We start from the raw sequence: 17,825 nt of genomic DNA, 5'->3' as shown, positions 1-17,825 counted from the left end.
CTCCAGCACAGCGCTCCATGGCAGTGCCAGCCTGCAGTGCCGCTGGTCCGGAGCAGCAGCAGCACTATAGTGTCCCCACAGTGACACACGTGTCCCAGCACGGCTGCTCCTGGATGCCTGGGCTGCCTTGCCATGGGGTAACTTTCGTGCAGCAGTGGGGATTGTTATCAACAAGCATTAGGAGAGAAGGGGAACCTTGCAGTGCATGCCTTCCATTTTAGTTTAGCATAGTTTGAGCTGTTTATACTAAATTATTTAGGATATTCTTGTTTTCCCCAGCTGTGTTTTGAATACACGGCTCAGGTGCCGCCCCCTCACAGCAACGACGCAACACCAGTAAATGTTTTTTATGTGCCTGAGCTTTCCTTGTGAGGAGGGAGGGATTGCCTGTGCTGAATACAGCTGGGTTTATACCACTGTGAAGTTATGTGTTGGTGATGGTAGATAGTGTTGGCTAAAGTAATAAATTCTAATCCAAACAGAGTAGCTACTGCAGATCTTAGGGAGGCGTTGCATGCCTAAAGCATGATGCTGAAGAGTTGGTGAGTTGCTACTAGTTACTGGATCTGCCTAATGTCCATTGATTTAGGCTTTAATCCCCTAATCTTCTCATTTGTTGCTTATCTGTATTGTTCAGTACCTGTAATAAATCTGTCTTTTCCTATGGATGCTGTTCCCAGCCCTCCTGGAAGTGAATGCACTTGAGTGAGGTGAGCTTGAGTTGAGGCAGGAATATTTTAGGAACAGAACGGTCCAAAATGAGACTTTTTGAAACCTCCTTCTGTGTGGAAGAGCTGGGGGGTAGGCAGGGGGGGAGCAGGAGCCTTTGTGCCCTTGCCTGCTCAAGAGAGACACCTGCTCACTAACACTGTTCTTATCTGGTTGGTGCTAGGTTTGATTTTTAAATTTTTTTAAACAAGTGTTGCTTGGTAGTGTATGTACTGATTCCTGCTTTATGTTTCTTTTGCATAAGGAATGGGACTTCTCATCTTCTGGTGTATTTTCTGGGCTGAAAATTGACCCTGATACCCTAGTAAAGAAGCTTGACTTGGACTCCAGAAGCATCATTTCCTCCAGAACAGGTTTGTTATATTTTGAATGAGTGCTGCTTTAGGTTGTGAGCAAAGATACTGGGCACTGTATTTGTGGTGGCTTTTAGTGGCTGCCCCAGGAAGCTCAGGGAGCTACAATGCAAACATTACTTCTTGTGTTTCTCTGAAGGCTTTTAGGAGAGGTTTGTTTTTGTTTGGGCTTCTGCATGGATGTGCTTAGTGATCCCCAGGTGGGGGACTAGCTTCAGGCAGTCTGTGGGATATCCTGGTGCAGCCAGAGACTGCCAGGGCTGAGAGCACAGCAGAGCCAGGGTTTGAACCTGATCTCTGGGCTTGCTCTGTGGCTGCTTTTGCCTCACCACCAGCTAACAGCTGACTAACCAACAGCAGAGCATGGTTATTTTATTGAGATTAAAGGCTTCCCCTGGAACAGCTGTTTTGATGTGTCAAAGGGCTGCAGTCTTGTTGTAAACCAGCCCACTGCTGTGCTGGGCCTTGAGGGCTGTAGCCTGTGGTTACAACCAAGAGGGGACACCTCTCTCTACAGTTTTTTCCTCACAGTTTTCCTCAGTTTCTAAGTGAGCAGCTGCCGTTGGTAACCCAGTACTTTGTCAGGTTCTCACTGTGTGCCAGCAGTGCTTCACTCACAGCAGCCTGACTGCAGCAGATCTTCTCCTGTCCTTTGCTCTTGTGGGGTCTGTGGCTCGAGGATTCCCAGGCAGGAGAATCTAACTCACAGGGAGTATGGAAAGTGAGAGGGGAGAAAGGGAGGACATGATAGAGCCCTTTGATTTCCAGTCCCACAAGAAGAAAATGCTCTCTTTGACTGCTCACTGTGAGACAGAGCTTTGTATCTGCAAGCAGTTTTCACTTCTAAATGTCTACAAGGTCTCAAAAAAATTCTCTGAAGCCTGAATCCCAGCCCCCCACAAACTGTATATAAATGTTTAAAAAATCCCAGAAGGAACAAACTACCAAACAGAGCCTGGTAGCACAGCAAGCTGTCCTGATGCAGAAAATTCATGTGACTCCCAAATACCTTCTTTGCAAATTAAGTTAATTTATTTTGTTCATGTGGATAAATACTACATTGACTTTGTTTTCCTGTCCAGGGCTATAAACAAATCAATCACACAAGGGGAAGTGGTTGCCTGAGCTACCCTGCCCATCAGTGACATTTGGGCACAGAGTGAGGAAGTGGGGAGGTTGTGTGAGGACACATTTGCCAGCTCTGCACAGAAACCTTGGCAAAACGTATTGTTCCTGAAACACTGGGCTCATTGTTGGTCACTCTCCTGGGAAAAGGACATGTATGCATCTGTGTGTGCACGTTGCCATCTCTTTAATTAAATCAGACAGCATGTTGTTGGGGGCTGGCAGCCTGCAGTCCCAGCCTGTGATTGCAGGCTCCATGTCTGGGTTATAAATAGAGCCGTGCTGCTGGTCCCCGTGCAGTGCTGATGATGCAGATGTGCAGTGCCTGCCTGCCTCTCTCGGGGCTCTGTGCTGCCTTCCTGCTCACAGCCCTGCTGACCCTGCTGCTCAGCTAAAAATAACTGCTCATTTGGGGGCTCCAAACTGCAGTTCAACCAGGCAAAAAGTGATTTGAGTGGTTTTTTTTTTACATCTTCCCAAGCTGCTGTGCCCTTTCTTGTTGTTGCACTCTGGGGCCATGTAGAGGTTTTTTCGTTATGGAAATCAGATCATTTTTTAATGTTAATTCAGTGAACTGTAACTAGGCTGTGCATACAATGGCAGACACTGTAGAGTTAGAAAAGAGATTCTAGGCAGAAGTGCTTTGTCTCCTGGCATCTCTGGTCAGCTCAGAGCCTGTTCTGCAGTAAGTTCAACTTGACTCTAACTCTCCCTCCACCTCTTCCTCCCTTTCCCCCTCAGCCTAGTGCACAGGGCAGGAGGGTAGGATTCTCCTACACATTGCTATTTTAAGATTTAATAACAAGACAAAAGCATGCTTCCCTCCCACTTGCTTTTCAAGCTCTGAGAAGGTCAAGTTGGCAGACCGTAGGTGGGCTCACTATCTCCTGTGCTTTTCACAGCTACAGAAGATTTTTTTCTGCCAAGGCTGCTGTGTGGCAGTTGGGAAAACAGGTGTTTGTCCTAGGTGTGTGTGTATATCTCACAGTACCCGAGATCTGTTCACATTGTCCAAGATGGCTGGTATCTGTGTTTTGTGTTTAGATCTGGCCTTAAGCTGTGACTGTCTTCCAAATAAAACCAAGTCTGAGGAAGGTATTGGAATTGGGTTAGATTTTAGAGGATGTCAGCATGGAGCTCGACAGTAGTCAAAAAAGCCAGTTGGATGTTGGGAAGTGGGAGGACAAGAGAACGTGGAGAGCATTGTTATGCTCTAAATAAACCCGTCGTGCAGATCACAGGGGCTAACCAACCAACAGCAGAGCATGGTGACTTTAATGAGATTAAAGGCTTCACCTGGAACAGCTGTTTTGATGTGTCAGAGCCAAAGGGCTGCCGTCTTGTAGGAAACCAGTCCACTGCTGTGCTGGGGCTTGAGGGCTGTAGCCTGTGGTTGCCAGCAAAAGGGGACACCTCTCTGCAGGTTTTTTCTTATAGTTTCCCTCAATTTGTAAGTGAGCAGCTTTTGCTGCTCTTTTGGCTGGGGTGGTTTTGAGGGAACACGATGTTTAAATTGGAAAGTCCAGAGTCTCTAGCAGGGTTATCCCAGTGAACAAGAGTGCTTGTGTGTGCTGGGGCTGAAAGGAGTGAAGCCCCTTTTTGTGGGAGGATAAACTGGTGGTGTTGGTTCTTGTTGGCTGAAGGCCTGGGTTTTCTGGGGATTTTTGAGGACTGTTGGTGCATGTGGTTGAGGCAGGGTGCCCTGTGGAAGGATCTGCTACTCATGGTAGTGGTGTGTGGCTTCCTTTAGGTACAAGGCTGATTCAGTGTGCTTGTGATTAGTGTGAGGTACCAGCACAGGCTGTTCTGGCATCAGTAATCCTTGTGGCAGGAGAAGGAGAGGGTGGAACTGTAATGAAAAATGTCACCAAAATGGAATTCATTGTAGGTGAGCCTTGCGTTATGTGATATAAAAAGCCAGCGGTCTAAAAAGGAAAGTATTTTAATATATGGTAGCTCTAAGCTGTGTCGTGCTGTGAAGCAGACCTGCTGCAACTGCTTTCCCCTGCTCTGCTTTTTGTCTTTAATCATTAGCTCAGCTTAACACCAGCTTGCAGATGATTTGCACTCGTGTGTAGGTGACAGGAGCCAGTGCCATCCCTGGGAACGCTGGAGTTCAGTCCGTGAGTTACTCTGTGCTCAGTGATTGCTTCCTGTCAGTGTAGTTTACTTAGCCACTGACGTAATGTAAACCAGAGGCTTTGCCGTAATCTAATCCACGCAGGGACCTCTGTGGCTCGAGTGAGAGGATAAATCTCATTTGGGTGAGCCTCTGTGGCGTGGGAATTAAATGTTTCCTACCAAGTCAGAAATAATGACCTGTCATATCGGGGTTGCTGCTGCTGCTCATTTTTTCTTGTTTCTTTAGCCTTCCTTCGTCACCGTTTGCTCCTTGAAGTAAGGGCCTATTCAAGCTTGGCTCTGGCTGAGCAGTTGCCTGTGAATGTCTCTTTTTTTGGAGTGGATGATGGAGCAGTTGTGGAATGATTATGAACAACTGGATTGGTAGCTTCCTGCTTTATTTTCAGCTGCTCCTGAAGGGAATGGTGACAGGCTGTGTTGTTGAGAAAACAAAAGTGCAACGACAGCAAGGTCATAACCGTTTGCAAAACCTGGTGCAAAATCATCCTGATTTCTGAGGTTGGATTGAATATAAAGAAAGACTTCTCATTTTACAGTGAGGGTGATGAGGCCCTGGCACAGGATGCCCAGAGAAGCTGTGGCTGCCCCGTCCCTGGAAGTGTTCAGGCCAGGTCGGATGGGGCTTGGAGCAACCTGAGATAATGACAGATGAAAGAGGGGGTTTAAATAGATGCTCTCTGCTGGTTTCTTCCAACCCAGGCCACTCTGTGGGTCTGTGATTGCATAGCAGGGTGTGGAGCATAGAGTGAGGGAGGTCATGAGCCTGAGCAGAGGTTGTGCTCTGAAGACCAGGACTGCCTTGCAGCACTGTCAGGGGCACACAGGGGTGTAGAGGAGGGAAATGACTGAGCATCTGACTAAGAAAGAATTCCCTTCTCCTCCCAAAGAAATGTGGAGATAGGAGATGATAAAATCAGACTAAGCAGGAATTCACTGATAGCAGTGAATTTCTGGGGTCTGCAGGCTATGTGCAGCTTTGCTCTTTGCTGAGATTTTCTGTGAGTTTCTTTTGATACCAAGCCTCTGTTTGCAGAGTCTCTGACAGATCCCTTCTGGTTTGCACCTCAGCTTCTGCTCTGGAGTTCCAGATCTGCTGGGTCTGTCACCTTATCTGCTTCTGCTTGGGCTCTGCACCCACTTGTCCAATTCTGTTCTCCTTTTGTAGCCTCCAAGAGAAGCAGACAAGCTGTGGTTGGTTGGTCCTGCCTTAGCTTCATGCAGTATGATTTACTGTCCAGTTTTGAGGTTTCTTTTATGGATGTTGTACCAGAATGTTACAGAGTCCCTGTAAGACTTCTCCTCTGACAGCATTGCTGTTCCTGCAGTGCCTAGACTTGTGGTTACCCCTGAAGTGAATCCACACCAGTGCGGAAAAATTGCAGCCATGACCAGGCCCCCATTATTCTTCTGGAGCTCTTGACAGCATGCCAATCTTTGTGTCATATGGTTTATTCCTGTCTGTTGATTGGATTTCTGCATGTTTATTGCCTTTAAATATTAAAGTTCTCCTCTTTTGTCCTCATCCCTCCTCACCTTTCCTCTGTTTTGATTTTATGTCTTTTTTTTTCCTACTCTTCTGGCATACTGGGGTGTTTAACAATTCAAAGATTAAAAAAATAAAAATTAATCCTGTTTGTTGTAATGAATGCATCTGTTCTGAGTATCAGTTCTGCTACTTTTTCTTAACGCATGCTTGGGGACTTTTGAAATCTGCTTGTGTTGGTCATTCACATCTCTGGTGTGGAAAGCTGCTGGATCCTCACAATTCTGCTGCTGCTGCTTTTCTTCAGCTTTTCATTCTGTGCTGGCAGTTGTCAGGCCTGCCTTGTGTTTGTTTTGTGCAGAACGCCTTCCTCAAGCTGTTCCCCACAGTAACACAGCTCAGATGGGATAGGAGGGTGTAAATGGGCTGCTCCTCACACTGGGGATGGCAGGGAGTGCCTGCAGCACCTCCAACGTGTTGCTGAGAGCTCCCTGGGAAATGCCTGAGTGCTGTGCTAGACCCAAGTGATGAGGTGTTCCTCCTCCATCTGTCTTTGTTATTAGCTGCCCAAACTTTGGGCTGTGTGAACCTGGGGAGGGGTGCAATGCAGTCCCTGGTGCTGTCAGTGATGCCCTTGGTGGTGTAGCTCTGAAACCATTTTAATGCCTTTGAAAATACCTGATGGGTGTGTGGGTGCTGCTCTGGAAGGAGCAGCTGTTTGAGTGGTGTTTGAGCTGGGAATTCCTGCTTTAGCTCCCCCCTCCCTCCACCTCATCCCTTCTGCAATGTGCCTGTGTCTTTTGTGTCACCTGCACAGCTCCAGGATTTGTCCCAGGACTGAATGTGCAGATCTCAGTTCAAAGGGGAACCTTCCCTGCACAAGCTGGTGTTGCTTCTGACATTGTTTGTGAACGTGTTTGAAACCTCCAGTAATGAAGTTTGCAAGAAAGGAAAAGTTCCCAGGAAAGAGGAAATGCTGTGTGGGGATTAAACTCTTTACCTCTCCTCCAGGCCCAAGGCTGGCCACCCTGGCATCTTGATAAAGTGACAGATGGCAGTTTACCTTATCTGGGTAAATTGCTTTGGGTAGCAAATTACTGTACATTGCTTCTGCCTTGCTGTTCAGCTGAAATTTATTCGGGTTTTTTTGACTGCATCATTAGGACCTACTTTTATCTTGACAATGCCAGATCACCTTTTAAGGGCAGATTTGGTGTCTGAGAGTTTTGTAACGGGCTGTTAGAAAGCTGCGCTGTGTTTGGGAGGAGCTGAGATAGTGGTTTGTCATCTGGGAAGCCTCTCCAGTGAGGTCAGATGGCCTCATTCTGCAGGACACCTCAAACAGATTCTGTAGCTCCCAACAACTCACCTCAAAGCCAGGAGATTTTTCTGTTCCTTTGGTCCAAAGGATTAAAGTCAGTGGGATCTTACTTCAGCAGTCAGATTGAGCAAATTCTGTATCAGTGGTGAACAGCTGTGGGGTTTGGTTGAAATGGAGAACAGACCTGCTGTGGAATGGGGATCCTACTGAAAGCTAAAGACATTGGTGCCTTAAATAATAATTTTTAAAAGAAGGTTAAAAATCCATGCTGCTTAATGTTGCTTTAACAATTTGTCTGTGCAGTGTGGTGCTGGCTGTGAGAATAGCTGTGGGAAGCTCCACTTTAATTAAAGTAAATGCAATTAATTGAGAAGCAGTAAATGAGCCTGTGAAGCTTGCACTGTTTTCAGTGCTTTTGCTTCCCTTCTGCAAATAGAGCCTTTCCATGTTGTGAGTGCCTTCTGCCAGATCACAGGAATCAGTTGTGTTAATATTTATGGAACCAATTAACTTTTTTGTTTTCTTTCCCTCCCTCTAGCTGTGGCTAAGTCTCTGTTCTTAAAATTAACATTAAAAAACCAAAAGACTCCAATTAGCTCGTGGTTGAGCACTACACAAATACAAACATTTTCCAGTGAGCCCAAACCTTCCAAAATGTTCTGCAGCCTGCTCCAGGGGAGGAGGCTGTCAGTGGGAAGAGCTTGAAATGAGTCCTAGCAGTTTGAAGGATGTGTCAGATTGCTCTAGTTTCTTATTATGGTTGATTCCTTGGCTGTGCCTGCTGTGTAATGTTCACCAGTAGCACTGGTGGAAGGTACATGCCTGCCCTGGAGCAGCCTTTCCGTGCTGCTGGATGGATGGAGAGAAGGATATGGCTCAGTGAGGGATTGGAGACTTCTTTGGAGAAGCTCCTGCGGTGCTGCTCTGTGGTTTTAGAGAGTTTTCTTCCAGACTTTGTGAAAGTTGGGTGCTCAAACATGAGTTTTTTAGATCAAACTTATCAGTGCCTTATACCACTGAAGGGCTTGCTGAATTTGAGGCTGGGGTGACCCCTTGCCTTCCTGGCCAGGAGTGCTGGGGCATGGCATTTGCATGTCATGCCTTGTCTTGCTCTGGCTGATCACGATTCCTGGAGCTTTAAAAAGATACTGATCCAGCCTGGTATTCTCCTGTGAAATGAATTTAAAATGGTTGGGCATCCTTACACAAAAATAGATCAGCGCTGCTTAGGAGGGTACTGCAGCTCTGATGTTACAAAAGAGGGTTATGAACTGAAATCCCTGTCTTTGCTGTATTAATGTTAAAGCTTTATCATAATTAAGTTATAAAATTATGAATTCTACAAAGAGAGAGGTGGAATGGCTCTGCACTGGTGCCAAAAGGGCTTCCCAGCACAAGTTCCAATAATGCAAACCTCTCGTGGGGTGGAAGAGGGATGGCTCAACACTGCAGGAATTGAGAAAGCCAATCTGAAGAGGAGTGAGGAAGCACTTGTGGAAGGGGCAAGTTGATAGCTCTGGAAGTCAGAGCCATTTCCCTGTCACCAGCAGTATGGTGTTGTGTCAGACTGTCAAATGTCTCTGAAATACTTGTCCTGGGAGTTTAATAAATACTCTGCTTAGAAAATTACTGAAGGGTGGATGGTGTGAGAGGTTTCCCTCTTCTGGGTTGCCCCTTCTGACTTGTCTTGATATGTTTCTGAGGTGCAGGAATAAGTGAGCTTTCTCCTTACCCCTCTGGGAAATGCCTATGGGAAAAGCTGCCTTTTTTTTTTTAACTTCTATGCTATATAAATCACATTTCTGATTTACTGAGATAAATCTCTGCCCTGCTAATGTGCATCTGTGTTACAGGGAGATCTCAAAAGTTCATGTCTGTCATTCAGACCTAGTGGGATCTACAGTATTTTTCTATTCTGTGCAAGTTATCCTTTATTCTGGTCTTTGTGAGCAATTTATGGACTGAGGTTTTCTTTATGCTTGGGTGAAAATGTATGTGTCAGCTGAAGATCTGTTTATCCCCTTCAGCATTTCAGAGTGACGCTGCTGATGCTCATATGTGGCATAACTGGTAATAACATCTAATTTGGGCTTAGATTTTTAGTCAAATGGCTTGTAGAAAGGGGTTTTTGTTGTTTGGTTGTTTGTTTGTTTTTTTTTAATGAAGCTTTTAACACAGTAAGTCTCAATGTACGTTCTCTGAGCTAAATGTGGGAAACGTAGCTATGCAAGGATTAAATGCAGTGGGTACTGGAATATTCTGGGTTGTTTGAAATGATAATTTGGACAGATTTAGATTGAACTAGCAGTGCTGCAAATGTTCCATAAGGCAAACCACAGAAAATTCTGGGGAAAATGCTGCTGCAGAAGAACAGGCTATCCAAGCAGTTCTTCAGACAAGAAGGGACTGTGAGCTGGAAGGCAGGTAGTGATAGTGGTAACCAGCTCCAGTGAAATGTGGTATTTCAGAGAGTCCCAGGCAGGAAATTTGAGGGAAATTGGGGCATACAAACTTGTTCCCTGACCCACGTGTGCTGTGTTTTTGATTGCTTGGAGAACACACAGCAAATCAATAGATCTACGTAAAGAATTTTGGCTTCTGTGATCCTGGATGTTTGTGCCTGGCGTGCTGTGCACATACAAATGCTCTGGGCTGATTTCTGTTGCATTTCCTAGCTCCATAGCTTTTTCACTTTGTTTTTCCTTATGTCTATTTTCCTCTCCAAGGTTATTTGTAAATTCAGGTCACTGAGTGTTCTTATGTAACGGGAATGGGCTTCTTTAGCATGGAGAGGACATTCCCAGCTGCAGTGGGTACAGGCTGTGTCTGTGCACGCAGCAGTTATTTCACAATGTGGTTGGAGTTGAAATAACCTGGTGTGCCTGTCAACAGGGAGACATGGGAAGGTTTTTGCACACTGCGGGAATTCTGTTGTCAGAAATCACAATTTTAGAATTGCTTTGTTCAGTGACACTTCTGCATTTTGCTCAGCAGAGCCTCTGGCTATTGCTTTTGGTTCCTGCCAGTAATTTGTGACAGCAGGGCTGGGCTTAGGTGTGCTCCTCTGCAGCTGCAGGTGTGCTTGTTGTTTTAGTGTCTGTACCTGAGTGGGTTTTTATTTATGGAAATAGCATGCAGATGTCTAGATACAGAGTGGAGCTGAGAAGGGGGTGGGTGGGGGGAAGGTGTTTCAGTGTTGGCTTTTCATCATCCAATTCTACTTCAATTGGCAATACATTACATTAATTTTCCCCAAGTCAAGTCTGTTTTGCCTGTCATGGTTATTGCTGAGTGATCTCCCTGTTGTTTACCTCAGCCCTCAAACTTCTCATTTTATTTTTCTCCCTTGTTCTTTTGAGGAGGGAGGGAGCAGCTGGGTGGGCAGCTGGCCAAGGTCAGCACACAGCATCACAGTAGCTCAGTAAAAACTGAGATGAAACTCAGTACCAGGTAGAACTTTCCCCGTGGTGGTTCCTTACTGCATTTTTCAACTGAATGTCTTCTGTGCGTTGTGCAGATGCAGGGACACTCCTGTATAGAACTGAATTCCTTTGCTTTTAATTGAGGCTCACAGGTGTTGAAGCAAGTCATTCTTCCACATGTCTGTGGTACCTGTATACCTGTAACAGGGTCAGGTGTATACCTGTAACAAGGTACACAGGCCTTTGTGTCCTCAAGGTCAGAATTAGGAAGTGCTCCCCTCCCTCTCTTCAGGCAAGGGAAGGGAGCAGAACAGGACACAACCATACACTCCAGTCTGAGTTCAGGGAAGTACAGAACATCTAGGTGGGGCCTATCTCTAGGTGTTTCTTCTGCCTGTCTTTGCTGTGTAGGAGGTGCTGCTCCAGCTGTGCCTGCATTGCTGACAGTTTTGTAGCACAAGAGGACGTACCTGTGGCAGGGCAGAACAGATCTCTTTTGAGAGTGTTCTTTTTCAGATGTTAGATGTGCTCATTAGAGGGCAGCAGAATAACTCTTCCTTTTTCTAGGTCAGGTCTATATTTTTGATTATTTTTCATCTCTGCAGGGCATAGAACAAAATTTTCCAGTTCCTACTTCAGTTTTTCCTGGTGCATTAAGTGTACAAAACAACAATGCTCATATGAAAAACTTAGCCTGTATAAAGAAATATGGAATATTTATAGTAAAAGTTGCTTCTTTGAAGCTTAGAGGGCTTGCAGGCTCATATGAGAGAGAGCTTCTCTAAGATTAAACCACAAATGGTCAGCACAGTATGTGGAAAAACAGCCAAAAGAATATTTCACAGCTAACTTGTTTTTTGCTCAGCTTAATTCTCATTTGACCTATATGTCCATATGCATCTATGGATTTATTTGCTGCACTCCAGCTGCTGCTGCCACCTTTTTCTGCTTGAAGAAAATGTTAAAGAACCAGTCTTGCTTCATCCAAAAGTAATCTTCAGATGAGATCTGATAGTACACCCCCCACCATCCTCTGGAATGTAAATACTATAAATAATTATGGCACTGTCTTTGAAGGCTAAGTGGGGCTGGGATTTGGAGTCCAGCATCACAATACTTAAAATGCATTATTTATTATGTAACATTCATAGAAGGCGGCTGTAGCACTGACTTTGTAGCCAGGGTGTTTCAGGCTTCTGGAAGAGCTGGGTGCCAGTCCTGGCTGGGGGTGAACATCTCTCATGCACCTCTTCCTGGAGATGTTTTGCATGTTGTTGACTTGTGGAAAAGGTGAGCTGGTTCAAGACAGCTGGAATGGCAGGATTCTTTAATTTTGTTGTTATTTTTTAGGTTTAGCAGCATCAGCCATTGGTTTCCAACAGCTGACTGATTTTGGAAGGTCCTCAGTGGAAGCAAAGCTTCATTAATTAATCTTTGCTCCTTGGCCTGACATGGTGGAGCAGGTGGGAGGGTTGGCAGGGGGAGACACAACACCTTTCTCTCTTACCCACTGTGTGTTGTGTGTTTTGCCATCCTGCAGGCTTCTTCATCTCCCTATCCTCTACCCAGAGGTGCAAAGGGACAGGTCCCTCAGGAGTTTGTGAGTGCCCTGTGTTCCTCACATGCATGGGGGCTGTACCAAAGCAACATGTACTTGGCTGCTGACGGTTTTGTAGCACAATTCTGCCCTGATTTATTTTTAGGGTGGCAATATCCAAACCCACAAACTGCTGAGATGGAACAACCTTCTTGATACTGTCAAAATGTTGTTCCTGGCACAGTAGCTTAGATCAGTCCTGCCTCCTGGAGAAGTCCAGATTGTGCTTTGCACTCCTGGTTTGGGATCCACCATGTAGCTGGCATTTCTTCACGTCATGCTGCGACACCTCAGCAAAGTCAGGGCTAATAGGGAGCTTCTCATCAGGGAAGGAAAGCTGAACAAAGCCATAAAAATGTGAACCATGGCTCATAGCTCTTGGCAGCTCTTGGGCCATTAGGTAAAATTAATATCCTGTCAGCGGGGTAACGAGATTAAACTCAGTCTTACACCAAGTGAGAAACATGATGAGTCTGTGGGCGTGTGGGTTTAACTCCCTTGGTCTGTGATCCATATTAGGAAATTAGCAGGCACAGTGCTCATGCCACAGCCTTCTTCATGCAAAGCAACACTCTTCCTGCCAGCATCTTCTGTGCAATGCAGGAAGATTGCTGCCTTCCCTCATATAATGGAAGTCTATCCTGGGAGCTAATGTGGTATTTTGTTGGGGTTATAGGTGTTCTCAGTAGGTGGTTTTTTTTGGGTGTGGTGAGACTAAGTATTGCAGATAACTGCTTGGTAAGGGTGTGTAGCCCTTTTGTTCAGGGAGCACTTTCTTCTCAGGAGGGATGCCAGTCCTTGTTGCCCTGTAAGCGTGGGGACACTGAATGAGAGGTGAGGGCATGGATGGGCAGTCTCAAGGTTTGCTGCTGCAGTCCCAGACCTGAGGAGATCAGGGCAATGCCAAATGTCTGGCAGCTCTGAGAGCTGACAAGGAGTGTCAGAGAAGCACCTACTCATGGTAGTTTGTTCCTTTGCCATCCCCTGCTATTTCTTTTAACATCATGGGTGTTCTCTCCACAGCTCTGTGCTGGCAGCTGCTGATCTCATCTCTGCGTGGGGCAGATGGGGCTGGACCCGTTGATGCTAGTGCAGACAGTGTAAATGAGACTTTATTGTCTGCCTGTGCTGCTAGCAGGCAAGAGCATCAAGTACAAAGTGGCAGAGCCCTGTCACTTTTTAAAAATTTGGCTTGCTTTAAAATAGGTTCTACCAGGAAAATGGCAGTCCAAGATGGGTAACCATTGCTGACCTGCAGGGCTGAAATAAAGTAACATTGAGGACGTGATGGGCTGGAGGGAAAAAACCCAACAAAACAGCTTCTACCTCTTATAGAGGGGCCCACACCTTGATTTTCCTTTTTTAAAAGATTTCTTCTGCATTTAAGTGAGCCAAATGGGTATATTGGAGTAGAGAGGCTTGCTGTAAGACCTTTTTTGAAAAACAAGTCTTGTGTGAGAATCGTTGTGGGCCAGACAAAGAGCTCCCTGACAGGGGGAAGCCTCTCCTCCATGTCAGGAGGTGAAGAAGAGTTCTGTGGGAGGTCTGCAGTGAGGTGAGGGTCCCAGGGGTCTCTTGGTGGTGGGATGGTGCCCTGTGTCCCTGGAGCCAGAGGAGGAGCGGGAGCAGGGTGTGGATGTAGGTCTGTCCGGGGGGGAGGATGCTGTGTGAGTGTCTGTCTTGTGTAAGATGACAGAGCTGGTGATCCTGTTGGTGCCTCTGGGCTTTTGGGAGCTCTGAATTGTCAGCTGAAGCGGAAGAGCAGTTGAGACAGCACAAAAGCAGCAGCCACCAGAAGTGGCAGGGGCAGCCAGAAAAGATGTGAAGCAGTGTTTGGACCAGTTCCACTCACAGGGCAGTCTGTGCTCCTAGGAAGAAGGAAGGAACCTGACATGCTTGGGCACCACCTGGAATGAGTGTTTTCGTGGGCTAGGCTTGTTCAACTGTTTAATCAACATCACCACCATGGAAAAAAACCCCATCAAACCTGGTAGTTCACTGTGTCATGTTTGAATGCTAAAGCTAGTAAGACCTTTCCAAGGTTAAAGTGCCATTATGGTCACACAGAGGCTTCATGCAGGCATAGGATCACCTTAATCTGTCCTTTAGGGGCTCTTGCTTGGCAGCTTCAGTTGTTCCACCTTGTGGTGGAACAGTTCCTTATCAATGGTACGCAGTTGTACGGTGCTGTGGTAGAAAAGCCATCTTGTTTCTAGTCTAGACATAAACCCTCTGAGCAGGGAAGGCTGTGTGCTCCTGTGGGGCAGGAGGGAGTGCCTGGCTTCAGCAGATGCTGAGCTGCAATAGATGCTGGGAGTGGGCTCGAGTTCCATCTCCACCCCAATCACAGACCAGAAGAGCAAGGATTTTATGCCTTGTACATCTCCAGGTGGTTATTTTTCCAGCTCTGTTCTTCAAATATTTCCCAGTTTTGAAATCTGCTGTATGTGCCCCTAAAAGGGGAAGAATGGGAAGTGTTCTGCATTGCCAGTCCTGTGTGTCAGGTGTTGCCCAGGTGAGCTGGGAGCTGCAGATCAAACATATGCCTGGCACAAGCTATTTGGGAAGTTTTCCTGGGTATTCTCACCCTCCTTACTTTATGTTAGTGTTTCAGTCCTCTGTGTGTGCAGTAGTTTATAAAGCCACTTATGATGCAAGTGGTGTTTGAACTGACTGATCAGAATGTGACTGGATCGAGCTAATAAGTTTTAAATGATGTAAATAATGAAAGTCTGCTGGTGTTATACTGGTTGAGTTGTGGCACTCTTTTCTGTGTCTAAATCTAAAATTACTTTGTATATATTGCCTAAACAGACTATTAGGTAAAGAAAATGAGTATGATTTTATTAAATATGTGTCTGCTCAGTGGTAGAAGATGTGGCAGGACTTAGTGTTTTCTCCGTGCTCCCAAACTGCAGGTGTGTGGCTTTCCTGGAGTGTAGGAGCTCTGACAGCTGCAGATGGGGGGATTAACTCCTTGACGTATGCTTGTGCAATAGATAGGGCAGCATGGGGAGGGGACCACACCACGCTAATCTGCCACACAGACTTAACAATCAAGGGCAAGCTCTGACATGTGATTACTTTTTTCATTTCACTGTCAATGCATGGAGTGTTGTGAGTGGGGAAACTAACTCACGCCACAGGGAGCCTGAGACCAGGCATGTTAGAGAATCCAAGGAGGAGTGCCAGGAGAGGAGAATTAGTCAACAGTTAAAATAACACAGTGGAAATTTTGCCATGGTCCTAAAGCTCTGAGTAAGGTTCAGAGTAATTACTGCATAAAAAGAATTGATTGGAGCAGTCAGGAAGTGTCTCTAGAAACTCTCCTGCTTTTCTTTCTGCTGTGTGTAGGCATTGCCCAGGTCCTTGTGACTGTGAACGTGATGCCAGGCTCACTGAGCTTCCTTAGCACAGGGGCAGGAAAAGCCCATGTGCCCCACCTCAAAGGAGGTATAGGAGCTCACAGCAGTGTCTGCAGCCAGTGCTGTCCTTCTTGAGCTTTCACATTTATCTGCAGATCAGGTTTTTGGCATTGATGCCAAAAGTGTGAAATATGAGCAATGACTCAATTGATCAGAGCTCTCTTGCTTGGAAGAGAGCTCTGATCAATTGAGAAAAGAGGAGCTGATGAAGTTTAATCAAATAGGTTTGCCCCAGACACTAAACTTGTTCCCAGTGTCTTCCAGTGAGATAAGGGGGGAGAAAACAAACTGGAAGATGCTGGGTTCAGGGTGGGCAAAGATCCTTCAGTAAAATGGCAGTTAAGTTGCAGGGCCCCTTGCACATAGTTGTTCTGAATTTCTGGTACCCACATGGATTGGAAGCAGATCCTCCAAAATAAAAATTCATTGGAGGTGCTGCATGCAGGCACTCTCTACTTGGGCATTACACCCAGCTGTGGTCAGGCCTGGTGTGTTCTCAGCTCAGTGGTGCTGTTTGCTGGAGCAGGCTCCAGTTCAAGCCCTCAAAGTGCCTTTGTGAGGTGTTGGTGTGCAGCCTCTGCCTGTGGCTGGCCACACAAGGTGCAAGGCCAGGGGGGCTGCCCATGGGTGCTCCAGTGGGTGTTCCCTCCAGCCCAGTTTCAGTGGCTGTTTTTTGTCTCCTGAAGCTACAACTGGAGATTGGTTCCTCCGGTGGGTGTTCCCTCCAGCCCAGTTTCAGTGGCTGTTTTTTGTCTACTGAAGCTACAACTGGAGATGGGGTAGAGGGGCTGCCAATGGTACAGCTGAGCAGTGCCAAAGTGGAATTTTTTGTTCCTGCCCTGATCCCAGTGCTAAATAAATTCATGCAGTCACCCTGCCCCTTGACTATTTTAGCATAAAGTTATCATTACAGTATTTCTGTTGAAATTTAAAAACTGGAATGAAAGTGTTAAGAATTTGACCTTGTAGATGCTTTTAATACAATTCTGTGGCAGACCTGCTGGAGCTGAGAACAGCTGATTAAAATACTTACAGGGTACAAGTGAAGCTTTGGGCTTTTTTGCCTATTCTGCCTGTAACGTTTTTGCAACTGCCAGAAAATTGGTATGTCTTCCCAGTCTGTTCTGAAGTCATTAGTCTGTGCTGACTTTCTTCTTTCCTGTGCTTCCTGCTGTCCTTCAGATCCATCATGGAATTAATTGTTGGGGAAAAAAGAACAGGGAAAGAAATTTGTCCACTGCGCATGGCAGGAATTGGCTGGCAATGCTATCTCAGATTAAGTACAGAATTCTAACATGCTTTTTATTTCTGTGAGCTACCAGGCATCTGCTCTGTGTTTCTTGCTTCAAAATAAGATATGCAGGTTTTGTCTGGAAAATAAGGCCTATGGCCAAGACTGGAAATGTTGGCTACTTAGCCCTGCGGAGAAGAGATTACAGTTCAACAAGCAAACAAGGGCAAGAATACAGTAAGCAATAGAAATGCTGACTCTGCTGCCTTCAGGAAGGGGTAACTTGAGCCCAAGTGGTTGGGATGCCACTGTTTGGAGGCCAGGAAAGAGCTACTGTTTGGAAAGCAAAGGCAGGGATCTATTAGAAAGGTCAGGGACTGATTGGATTAACTAGGGCAGCACTGAAAGCTCATCAAAAAGAAAGTAAGGTGGGGCAAGGCTTTTTTAAACTTCTCATTGTTCTTGCCCAGGGTCAAGCCCTGGGAACTCCTTAGAAGAAGCTGGAACTTTCTCTCTACCCCTTTGTCCCAGCAAAGGATGTGCCTGTGCTCCTGGCTCGGGTCTCACTGGAGCCTGTTCTCTGCACACTGCAGAGTTCCCCCAAGCCTTCCTTCTCACCTCATGCCCATTCATAAAACAGACCAGAGCATTTGAGTCCTCTGCTGGATTTCTCTTCTAATTCTGTTTTCTTCTGTTTGTTTGCTTACGCTACAGTTCAAGCTGTGCCTGTTTATTCCTTGTAAAATTCCCCTGTGCACATCTGAAGGGAAGTTTCTGTCATGTTTGCATCTTTAATACAGAGGCACATATTCCTCTCTCGTTATGTGCTCTGGGCCACACAGGGCAGAGGAGTGACTGAAGGAGTAGCCCCGGTTTTATGTGTATCCTGTGCTCTGTCATGTGCCTGAGACCAGTCAGGAATCTGCTGTTTGCAAGCACAAAACATATAACTTATAGGGCCCTGGCAATCAGGATACAGAGATGTGTGTCTCCAAAT

The 17,825-nt window shown here is 46.1% G+C and overlaps 1 protein-coding gene across 2 annotated transcripts in view; it reads left to right on the top strand.

Moving 5' to 3' along the window:
• The first annotated feature begins 77 nt into the window (after positions 1–77).
• The window catches only part of FAM207A (family with sequence similarity 207 member A), a 38,775-nt gene continuing 21,027 nt past the window's right edge, over positions 78–17,825 (top strand). Inside the window, exons 1-2 of one of the 2 annotated variants that reach the window (XM_031063393.1) lie at positions 78–137; positions 974–1,082. In XM_031063393.1, the coding sequence (XP_030919253.1) occupies positions 114–137; positions 974–1,082 (133 nt within the window). In that variant the 5' untranslated portion in view covers positions 78–113. Of the gene's footprint in view, positions 138–665; positions 711–973; positions 1,083–17,825 lie in introns of those variants that run through there. The other variant, XM_031063394.1, reaches the window with a different exon arrangement.

The sequence above is a fragment of the Geospiza fortis genome, unplaced genomic scaffold (genome assembly GCF_000277835.1).
Source record: "Geospiza fortis unplaced genomic scaffold, GeoFor_1.0 scaffold390, whole genome shotgun sequence".
Classification (NCBI taxonomy): Eukaryota; Metazoa; Chordata; class Aves; order Passeriformes; family Thraupidae; genus Geospiza; species Geospiza fortis.
Note: the sequence above shows the minus strand (reverse complement) of the source record. Positions and strands in the feature narration are given on the sequence as shown.